Here is a 12365-nt window from a genome sequence, read left to right on the forward strand (position 1 = left end):
TATATGTCCATGCCACTCTCTCACTTTGTCACAGCTTACCCTTCCCCCTCCCCATATCTTCGAGTCCATTCTCTAGTAGGTCTGTGTCTTTATTCTCATCTTACCCGTAGGTCCTTCATGACGTTTTTTTTTTCTTAATTCCATATATATGTGTGAGTATACAGTATTTGTTGTTCTCTTTCTGACTTACTTCACTCTGTATGACAGACTCTAGGTCCATCCACCTCGAAAGAAGAGAAACGGTTGCAGTTACTGTGCTGTGGCGTAGGGTTGAATATCCCTACCCACCAACCATCATGATGTAAAATTCTACAGCCCTAGGTTGAATATAATAGGTCGAATAAGAGGCTTATCCTGTGAGGATTACCATAGCATGGCAATAGGAAATTACATCCACAATTAAAATTTCTTCTGGGCAAAGGATGGAGAGAGGTGAGAAGATAAGGATTCTGTACAGGGTGCTTATTCATAAGCTGTGTCTTTTGTCATGATATGACTCTCCAGTACAATTCGGAAACCCCATCCACGTGAAAACCATTGAAAATAAAATTGTGGTTCATAGATTTTCATAGTCCTAGTCGAGAATGAACTTTTTCCTGGGCTGCTTCTTTTTATCCACTCAAACATTTTTCCATTCAAATCATAGTTCTAGAGTGTGACGTCAGGAAGTTGGCAGAATAGGAGTCTCCAAGTAAACATTTTGCCTAATCAGCCATGGGCGAGAGTGTTTTTGTGGGAGCCCCAGTATCAAGTGAGGAAGCCCCAACACCCTGATCCTTTAAAAAAAAATTCCAAGAACAGACACGTTGAAGAGAGTAGGAAGAACAGCTTCACCCTACCAATATCAAACTTCCCGCAAGGCTACACATATCAATGCTTAGATAGATGCACTAGGCCTGCAATTCCTCCCATGGGAGATAGTGAGAATGTGGTGAGCACCTGAATACCCAGTGGTGCTAGACGCCCAGGAATCCCACTTCTTTCTTGCCCAAACCCAGAACCCAGAGGTGATGAGCATGGCTGAATAGTCTTGGGATAGCAAGGAGAAGGGGAAAGGGCAAAGGCTCACAGCAAACAGGGCACCAAGCTCAACAAAGGGCTGCAGTTTCTACTAACTGCCTCACAGACTGTACCTTACAAACCTCATAGGCCCCATCACCTACAGAAGCCTCAGTTTGCCCACGAGCACATCCAGCACTCTATATGCCGGTCCCCCTCAGAACCGGCATTCCGTGGACACCCCTGCAGAAGGTGCACTCATGCCTCAACAGATCATGCACATGTGCATAAAGAGAACTGGCACCACTCTGCTGGATGGTGAGAACAGACATACCTTAAACACTTCAGGGTACCGAAATGGGGAAAATAAACAGGAGGCTGTCAGCATGTGTCCTGGCTTTGTGCAATTGAGAAAAGGCGTGTATCATCCAAACACTTCCTTCACAAGATGGAGCAAGAGGGGCAGAGCTGGTGAATCCACAGAAAAGGCCTCAGGGAACCCCCAGTATCCCTAGCTTGGCTGAGTGTTGCAGGTGTTTCTCTCCTCATAAAGGTCAGTAAAGGCTGATGGAGGAGATTCCTTCCTTAAATGTGAAGACACCAACACGAGATTTTCAGGGGCAGGAAAAATATAGGAAGCCCAATACCCCACAAATGATACAAGATAATTTCCCAGTAACTGACCCCATAGAAATGGAGGTCCATGAATTGCCTGACAAGGAATTCAACATGATTGTTTTAAAGATGCCCAGCCAGCTACAATACAACTCAATGAAATCAGAAAAGCAATACCTGAACAAAATAAAAAAGTCAACAAGGATAGAGAACTCATGAAAAGGAGCCAAAAGGAAATTATGGAGCTGAAGAATACAATGGATGAATTTAGAAATATAACAGAGAGCTATAACAACAGACTTCATCAAGCAGAAGAAAAAAATGTATGAACTCAAAAAGAAGTAATTTGAAGTTATCTAATCAGAGGAGAAAAAAAAAGAATGAAAAATATTGGGGAAAATCTATGGGATTTTTAAAACACCATTAAGTGGACTCATATATGGATGATGGGGACCCTGGAGGAGGAGGAAGGGAGAGAGAGAGAGGCGGGGGGGATTTTATTTATAGAAATAATGGCTGAAAACCACCCAACTTGTGGGAGCAACATGGACCCCCAAGTTCACGAAACTCAAAAGTCCTCGAACAGTTTCATCTCATAGGAGGTTATATGAAGACACATTATAATAAAAATATCAAAGACAAGGAAAGAATTGTTTTTCTTTTCTTAACTGTCTTTATATTTTACTTATTTATTTTGAATACTTACAACAATCTAGAATTTTTGTCATTTCTATTAAAAGTTAATTTTTATTGGAGTATAGTTGCTTTACAATATTGTGTTAATTTCTGCTCAACAACAAAGTGAATCAGCCATATATATATATATACACACACATACATATATCCCCTCTCTTGTGGATGTCTTTCCTATTTGGGTCACCACAGAGCATTGAGTAGAGTTCCCTGAGCTATACAGTAGGTTCTCATTCGTTATCTATTTTATATATAGTAGTGTATATATGTCAATCCCAATCTCCCATTTCAACCCACCCCCCCTTCCCACCCTGGTATCCATATGACTGTCCTCTACATCCGTGTCTCTATTTCTGCTTTGCAAATAAGTTCATCTGTATCATTTTTCTAGATTCCACATATAAGGTATATATTATGATATTTGTTTTTCTCTTTCTGAATTACTTCACTCTGTATGACAGTCTCTAGGTCCATCCACATCTGTGCAAATGGCACAATTTCATTCCTTTTTATGTCTGAGTAATGTTCTATTGTATATGTGTACCACACCTTCTTTATCCATTCTTCTGTTGATGGACATTTAGGTTGCTTCCATGTCCTGGCTCTTGTAAATAGTGCTACAATGAACATTGGGGTGCATGTACTTTTTGAATTATGGTTTTCTCAGGGTATATGCCCAGGTGTGGTGTTGCTGGGTCATATGGTAGTTCTGTTTTTAATTTTTTAAGGAACCTCCATACTTTTCTCCATAGTGGCTGTATCAATTTTCATTCCCACCAACAGTGTAAGAGGGTTCCCTTTTCAAGGAGAGAATTGTAAAGTCTGTAAGAGAAATGCCACTTGTCATATACCAGGGAACAGCATAAGGCTATCAGATTTCTGAAAAGAAACCTTGCAGTCCAGGAAAGAGTGGGATTACACATTCAAAGTGCTGAAAGAAAACAACCGACAACCAAGAATACTCTATTCAGAAAAGCCGTCCTTCAGAAATGAAAGATAGATGATGACATTCCCAGACAAGCAAACGCTGAGGGAGTTATTCACCACTTGACCTGCCTTACAAAAATGCTAAAGAGAGTTCTTTGAGTGAAAACAAAAAATTAACAACATGAAAACCTACGAAAGCATATAACTCATACGTAAAAGTAAGCATATAGTCAAATTCAGAACACTCCAACATTGTAATGGTGGTGGATAAAACACTTTTAACTTTAGTATAAAAACGGAAAGACAAAAGTATTAAAAATAAATACAGTTGCACTAATTCATTAGTGCTCACAATATAAAAGATACAAACTGGGACAACAATAACATAAAATGAGGTGGGAAGAGGTAAAAGTGTAGCGATTTTGCATATGATCAAAGTTAAGCTGTTATCATCTTAAAGCAGACTGGCATAACTAAAGATGTTTTATGTAAGCATGGTGCTAACCACCATGGTTAATTAGTTTTCTTTTTTTTTTTTGGTAAGTCTTTGAAATGCAGTGCATTATCTCAATATGTTAGCAATATGAACATATTATTAAATAATTTTGTATCCTTTCTCTTCTTTTAATTGGAATATGGTTGATTTACAATACTATATTAGTTTTAGGTGTACAGCAGAGTGATCCAGCATTTTTTCAGATTATACTCCAAGTTATTATCAGATAATGCCTATAATTCCCTGTGCTATACAGTATATCATTGTTGCTTTCCCATTTTATACATAGTAGTTGTATCTCTTAATCCCATGCCCCTAATTTGATTTGTCCCTCCTACCTTCCCTCTCCCTTTTGGTAACCAAAAATTTGTTTTCTATATCTGCGAGTCTGTTTCCATTGTGCATATGCATTCACTTGTATTAGTTTTTAGATTCCACATACAAGTGGTATCGTACAGTATTTGTCTTTCTATATCTGACATTTCACTAAGCATAATATTGTCTAGGTCCATCCATATTGCAGCAAATAGCAGAATTTCATTCTTTTTATGGCTGAGTAATATTCCATTGTGTGTGTATATATGCCATATTTTTCTATCAATTTGTCTGTTGATGGGCACTTGGGTTGCTTCCATATCTTTGTTATTGTAAATAGTGTTGCTATGAACCTTTCAAATCAATGCTTTTGTTATTTTTCTGTAAATGTATCCAGGAGTGGAATTACTGGATCATATGGTAGTTTTATTTTTAGTTTTTAAGGGAGCTCCATATTGTTTTCCATAGTGGCTGCACCAATTTACATTCCCACCAACAGCATACAAAGATTCCCTTTTCTCCACATCCTCTCCAGTATTTGTTATTTGTAGACTTTTTGATGATTGCCATTCTGACAGGTGCGAGATGATATGTCATTGTTGTTGTGATTTGCATTTCTCTAAATATTAGCGATGCTGAGCATCTTTTCATGTGCCTGTTAACCACGTGTACATCTTCTTTGGAAAAATGTCTATTCAGGTCTTCTGCCCATTTATCATTGGGTTGTTTGTTGTTTTGACATTGAGTTCTATGAGCTGTTTATATATTTTGGATATTAACCCCTTGTTGGTCACATCATTTGCAAATATTTTTTCCCAATCCTTGGGTTTTCTTTTCATTTTTGTTGATGGTTTCCTTTCCTGTGCAAATGCTTTTAAGTTTAATTAGGTCTCGTTAGATTATTTTTGTTTTTATTCCTTTTGCTTTAGGAGATTTATCCAAAGGAATATTGGTATGATTTTTATCAAAGAGTGTTCTGCTTATGTTCTCTTCTAGGAGTTTTATGTTTTGAGGTCTTTCATTTAGGTGTTTAAACCATTTTATTTTTGTGTATGGTGTGAGGGAATGTTCTAATCTTTGTTTTACATGTAGATGACCAGTTTTCCCAACACCACTGATTGAAGAAACTGCCTTTTCTCCATTGTATATTCTTGCCTCCTTTTCTGTAGATTAATTGACCATACGTGCATGGGTTTATTTCTGGACTGTCTATTCTATTCCATTGATCGATGTGTCTGTTTTTGCGCCAGGCCCATGCTGTTTTAATTAGCTTTGTTTCATAGTCTGAAGTCTGGGAGGGTTATACCTCCAGCTTCATTCCTTTTTTTTCTCAAGATTGCTTTGGCAATTTGGGGTCTTTTGTGGTTCCATATGAATTTTTGGATTCTTGGTTCTAGTTCTGTGAAAAATGGCATGGGTATATGATAGTGATTGCATTAAATCTGTAGATTACTTTGGGAAGTATGGACATTTTAACAATATTAATGCTTCCAATCCAACAGCATGGGATATCTTTCCATTTCTTTGTTCATCTTCAGTTTCCTGCATCAGTGTTTCATAGTTTTCAGATAGGGCTTTCACGTCCCTGGTTAGGTTTACTCCTAGGTGTTTTATTCTTTTCAATGTGATTTTAAACTGAGTTTAGACTTGAGGATATGGGGAGGGGGAAGGGTAAACTGTGACACCACATAGCACAAGGAGATCAGCTCGGTGCCTGGTGACCACCTAGAAGGGTGGGATAGGGAGGATAGGGAGACGCAAGAGGGAAGAGATATGGGAACATATGTATATGTATAACGGATTCACTTTGTTAGAAAGCAGAAAGTAACACACCATTGTAAAGCAATTATACTCCAATAAAAATGAAAAAGAAAAACTTTCATTTTGTGATATTTCATTATTAGTGTATAGAAATGCAACAGATTTCTGTATGTTAATCTTGGATCCTGAAAGTTTGCTTAATTCATTCATTAGTTCTAATAGTTTTTGAGTGGAGGCTTTAGAACTTTCTATGCAAAGTATCATGTCATCCGCAGAGTAACGGTTTTACCTTGTCCCTTCCAGTGTGGGTACCTTTTATTTCTTTTTTCATCTGATTGCTGTGGTTAGGACTTCCAGTACTATGTTAAATATAAGTGGTGAGAGTGGGCATCCTTACCTTGTTCCTGAATTTAGTGGCAAGTCTTTCAGCTTTTCGACATTCACTATGATGTTGGCTGTGGGTTTGTCGTAAATGCCCTTATCATGTTGGGACATGTTCCCTCTATACACACTTTGTTGAGAGTTGTTGTCATGAATGGATGTTCAATTGTGTCAAAAGAGTTTCCTGCCTCTATTGAGATAATCATGTGATTTTTATCTTTCATTTTGTTGATGTGGTGTCTCACACTGATTGATTGGCAAATGTTGAATCATCCTTGTGACCCTGGAATAAATCCTACGTGATTTATGGTGTATGGTCCTTTTGATATACTGTTGGATTTGTTTTGCTAATATTTTGTCCAGGACCTTTTCATTTGTATTAATCAAAGATATTGCCCTCTCATTTCCTTTTTCTGTAGTGTCTTTGTCTGGCTTTGGTGTCAGGGTATTGGTGGCCTTGTTGCATTCTTATTTTATGATGTCTTTGAAATGCCATGTGTTATCATTTCAACAAAGCAACAACATATACAATTCATTTAACACGTTTATCTTTCTATGTCAGAAATGCAGTAGCAAAATGGAGGTAACAACAAGTTATTAACTATTTTCATTAATTATTAATTAAGTTTTACATTATTTTCTCTGTTTTTGAAATGCAGTTTATCACTTTCAACATGTAAGCAATAAGAAAAAATAATTGTAAAAAATTTTTTACTGAGTCTTTAAAATGTGTGTGTTATCATTTCAACAAGGAAACAATGTAAGCAACATTCATTACTTTTACATTCTTCTTTCTTACTAAGTCTTTAAACTACAATCTGTTTTCACATCAACAGTGAAAATGCAATCTGTTTTCATTTCAACAAGGAAACACTATACAGAAAATACTAATTATTTTTTCCATTCTTTTCTGTTATTGTTGACATTTTCTATGTTACCATTTCAACATATAAACAGTAGGAACAACCTATTAATTAACTTTATTTTCTCTCAATTAGTCTTTGGAATGCAATGTTTTATCACGTTGATATGTAAACATATAAACACGTAATTATTATAACATTTTTCTTACTAAGTCTTTGAAATACAATGCTATCATTCTAACATGTAAGTATATAAAGAATTTAATTTACATTCTTTTATCTTTACTGTCTTTGATATGGAGTATGTTATCATTTCATCATGTAAACAATACACGTAAATTATCAATTAGTTATTCTACATCCTTTGTTTCTTACTAACTCTTGGATACACAGAGTGCATACAACACCTAGGGTACATCACATTTGAGATTAGCCAAATTTCTAGAGTTCAGAAGCCACATATGGTTAGTGGGCACCATACTGAGCAGTGCAACTCTAGTGGAGGGGCAGAGGGAGCAAATACATATGCAACAATGTGTACCATGAAGGAAATATACATGGTACCTTAAGCAAAAGCAGCAGCAGAATAAATCTGCTTAAATGGGGAAGTAAGAGAAAACCTATCTGAGGAGGTAACATTTAAGCCATGACCTGAGGCCTGAGCAGCTACCCAACAGCATAAAAAGACCAATGTCATTTGAGCAGACTATGTGAGGGGAAAAAGTGAGAAAAATACTGTGTTATGGGGGAATAAATAATTTCCCAAGTCTTCCAAGAAAGAGTAGAGAAACTGATAAATCATAGGAATGTCTACACTCTGAGTGAGATCAGGGACTTTATCTTTCTTAGCACCTGGAAAAGTACCTAAATCATAACAGATACTTGCTGAATGTGTGTGGAATAAGGAATAACTGAGCCAGGGGTCTGAGACCTGGGAAATTAGGCAGCAATATGCTGATGAAGATACCAGTAGGTAGTGGGCATAGTTTGTTTCCTTTTAGTTGCATACGGTTTCTCATAAGCCACCTGAGGAAATCAGAAATACAAGAAGTTTGCAGGTCCCTAGAGGGTAAAATTATTCAACAACTACCACCTCTAGGAAGAGTTTCAATTGATCTGACTTGTGTCAAGTGCCCATAAATGGATAAGTGAACCAATCAGTGTGGATAAGGAAATGATGTACCATGACTGGGTCAGCTTACGTCACATACCCAACACTGTGGATAGTAACCAGAAAATGTAGAGGGCAGTGGGCAAGAGATCCAGCGGACATTTCAAATTCCTCTATTTCCTTTTTAAAGTTCCTCTTTTATAGAGATCAGTTTACATATCCAGTGTTCCTAACCCCAGTTTCCTAGAACAGTAGAACTTTATATATGTGTCTCTACAAACTTGGGTTTCAGGCAAAAAAAAAAAAAAAGTGAACACTTTCATGGCCACACATCGTGTTGAAACACCTCCCTGTGCTGTGGAAATCACTCTGAACAACTGACCCATTTCATGTCGTTCCTCTGTGCCCCGTGCAGCATCGCTTCCAACTGAGCCTGAACTTCAGCAAGTTTCTGTCGGTCCAAACGGTCATGAAAAATCCATTCCTCGTAGCAATGGACAGGGACAGGATAAATCACATGCTTCAGCTTCATCAAGGAAGTCAAGTGCCGCAGAAGGCTCTTGAGCACAGGCATTGTAATGGGATTGAAGGCAAAGCTAAGGACATGGAGCTGAGTACAGTGGCTCAGGGCTGGGAGGATGGCAGAGAGAGTAGAATCAGTTATCATACAATTGTTTATCACCAGATGTTGCAGGGTGCTTGAGACCTTCTCCAGCAGAGCCTGGAAGGGCTCATAAACTTCTGAGAAGATGTGGTTGTTACTGAGACTCAATACCCTTAGGTGGGTGGCCTGAGAGCTCTGGGACAGGACAGTGACATCTCTGTGAGAAAGGTGACAGTGAGGTAGATACAGTGAATCCAACTGAGGTGGCACAACTCTATAGAGAGAAAAATGTAAGGTTATTTCAGAAGAATGAGGGCAATGAGCCCCAAATTTTAGGTACCTAAGGCTCTAGAATAAACTACTGTGTTCATGGTTTGCAATAAGTGGTTAATAATGTGGACTTTGAGATCAGACTTTATAGATTTGTGACCCTGAGAAAGTTACTTTACCACTCTGAGGTACAGGGTTTTAATCTTGAAAACGTGCAGTCATTATTATACAGAACTGCAGGAAAGATTAAGTGAAGAAATTGCATGCACTTAGTATATACGACATAATCAGTGTTGGATCTGATTCACTTATTTGGCGAGGATGGGTCTGGGAAAACAGCCAACTGAGGGTTTCCTTTGACTAGTACCAGATGACAAGCTCTCCATTCAGGGTGTAAGCCTGGGGGGAAATACAGGAGCAATATTATCTGGCAGTGTTAACTATTGGGGCCCATCCATGGACATGTGCATTAGTCCTATAGCTTAATGCTTCTCCATCTGAATGCCTCCCCTTCCTCTCTAGAGCGCTGTAAAGTCCAATAGGAGAAGGACTGAGTCTTTTTCACCAATATATTTACAGACTTCTTTTAGGATCTGCCCACGGTCACTGAATGAATGAATGAATGAATGAGCACAGCTTCCTTTTCTAACCTCATCTGCTGCTCAACATAAGGTACCCCTCTCTCCCCCAGCTATATTCAAACTCCCAGCAGTGCCTATCCTGAGGCAAAGAGAGAAATGGGTTACAAGGAGCTTAGGAAGATCCAAGCATGGTCTCTTCTGTGTTAACAATGAGGTGATCAGGGAACCCAGGTTCCTCCCCACCCCCTCACCTGAGCAGTTTGTGCAGTTGATCTGTGAGGCAGAAGAAAGACAAGCTGAGCTCCTGGAGATGGTCCAGCCGCCCAAGGCAGAGGAGAAAAGATCTGAATTTCCTTCTATTATAAGTTTTAAAGGGGATGTTACACAGAGTAAGGCTGTTCAGGTGGATCACCTGAGCCAAAAGGGTGATGACTTCACTCAGATTAGCCTGATCTACTTCCAGGTTCTCAATGCACCCCAGATCCAGAAACTGCAGGATACTTTTGTGCCCAGACATTCTATCGATTTGCAAATCTCTGCAGCAGACGTGCAAGGACCCAACATTCTGCTGAATCTTACTACAAAGGAAAGAGAGGAATTGTTCTGTTCTCAAGGTACTATTGAGGGAAATATCCACTAGTAATTCCATGGGTTCCTGAGCTGACTGAGGCTCAGACCCGGAATTACCAATCCTGAGGCACCTGACTCTATGCTGAGCTTCTATCTTAAGGATAGAGTGCTGAGAGTAAATGCATGACTGAAAACAGAAAGGGAATGCGGTCCCAATCTCAGAGCATATTGTCTTACAGACCAGATCACTCCTTAAATCTAGGATCCTCAGTTTGGGCCCCCTGTAAGGAAAGGAAGAGACAGAACACATGAGAGATAGCTGATTTTAATATAACCCAGCAAGATCAATGATGAGAAGCAGGGACAGAACACTTTAACCCTGGTTTTCACTTCATTGCCATTCACCAAGAAGTTCTTTCCACACAAATGCAGCGTCTTTCATCCTTTCCCCACCCCCTCCTTCACCTCCGGTCTTTCCCTGTCTCAATGCCCATACTCCACTTCTGTGTAATCGCACTCAAATCCATTCATAGTATCCTCAAACACCTCTACTCTATAATCAACTCTATAAGGCAATAGAGTCCCGAAGGACCGACAGCTCTGCAAAGACTGCAGTATTCACCATTGGCTACTGTTGGGAGACCGTTAGGTATTCCCCTGCCCCAGGCTACAGCATACACTCCTGCTGACTCCCTGTGTCTCTACTGGTCATAGTCTTACCAAGAGGAAGAGTTCTGGGCAGAGAGGATCTGCAGACCATCAATCATGGCTTCCAAGATGTCATAGTATGATTCCCGTGTGTTCAATGACCCAATATGGAGACAGCGAAAAGGCCAAACCCTCACCATTGCCTTTAGGATCATCTTATGCCCACCAGAGAAGGCAGCGTTGAACAATGGAACAAAGAGGTCTCTTGGGATTTCGTCCAGGGCATGGATAGCTGCAGGCTCATTATTCAGCAGACTCTTTGCAGCAAGCTCAAGGAGGGTGACTGTGGTCTTTTGGTCCATCTTCAAAAACCTGCTTCAGAGTGGAGAATTTTTAGAAATCCTGAGAAGGTATCTATAGTCACTTGTTTGCTTCCAGGGTTCGCTGTGGACAAAATACTTATTGAATAAGTATGTGGTGAACCATAGGGCCAACTCAAGTGACCACTACTATAGGAATAGAATGAAAATGGACTTGTGTGAACGCATGCATGCATGCACACACACACACACACACACACACACACAGACACACACTTCCATGAGATAAAATGCCATTAGAAATCAGAGGTAAGTTAGCAGAAGACAATGCTGACCACCTAGCTGCCTTCCTTAAATTATTTCCTCCTGAGGAGCTTCAAGATGGCAGAAGAGTAAGAAGTGGAGATCACCTTCCTGCCCACAAATACATCAGAAATACATCTACATGTGGAACAACTCCTACAGAACACCTACTGAATGCTGCCAGAAGTCCTCAGACCTCCCAAAAGGCAAGAAACTCCCCAAGGACCTGGGTAGGGTAAAAGAAAAAATAAAAAACAGAGACAAAAGGATAGGGATGGGACCTGCAGCAGTGGGAGGGAGCTGTGAAGAAGGAAAGGTTTCCACACACTAGGAAGCCCCTTCGTGGGCAGAGACTGCAGGTGGTGGAGGGGGGAAGCTTTGGAGCCGCAGAGGAGAGCGCAGCAACAGGGGTGTGGAGGGCAAAGCGGAGAGATTCCCACACAGGGGATCGGTGCTGACCAGCACTCACCAGCCTGAGAGGTTTGTCTGCTCACCCGCCGAGGTGGGCAGAGCCTGGGACCTGAGGCTCGGGCTTCAGAGGTCAGATACCAGGGAAAAGACTGGGGTTGGCTACATGAACACAGCCTGAAGGGGGCTAGTGTGCCACGGCTAGCAGAGAGGGACTCCAGGAAAAAGTCTGGAGCTGCCAAAGAGACAAGAGACTTTTTCTTCCCTCTTTGTTTCCTGGTGCACCAGGAGAGGGGATTAAGAGTGCTGCTTAAAGGAGCTCCAGAGAAGGATGCGAGGAAATAGTTAATCAAGTGCAGGAAGCACAGAGAGTCCCATAGAGGATAAATCCAAGGAGAAACACGCCAAGACACATATTAAACAAACTATCAAAAATTAAACACAAAGAAAAAATATTAAAAGCAGCAAGGGAAAAACGACAAGTAACACATAAGGGAATC

The 12365-nt window shown here is 40.0% G+C and overlaps 1 protein-coding gene across 1 annotated transcript; it reads right to left on the reverse strand.

The window, feature by feature from the left end:
* Window positions 1-8525: 8525 nt before the first annotated feature.
* LOC137216611 (melanoma antigen preferentially expressed in tumors-like) lies at window positions 8526-11196 on the reverse strand. Its single transcript, XM_067722696.1, has 3 exons — window positions 10907-11196; window positions 9868-10194; window positions 8526-9039 (listed from the first exon to the last, which is right to left on the reverse strand). Exons 1-3 carry the CDS (start codon window positions 11194-11196, stop codon window positions 8526-8528), a joined length of 1131 nt encoding a protein of 376 aa, XP_067578797.1.
* Between the last annotated feature and the right edge of the window lie 1169 nt (window positions 11197-12365).

This window comes from Pseudorca crassidens, chromosome X, assembly GCF_039906515.1.
Source record: "Pseudorca crassidens isolate mPseCra1 chromosome X, mPseCra1.hap1, whole genome shotgun sequence".
Lineage (NCBI taxonomy): Eukaryota > Metazoa > Chordata > Mammalia > Artiodactyla > Delphinidae > Pseudorca > Pseudorca crassidens.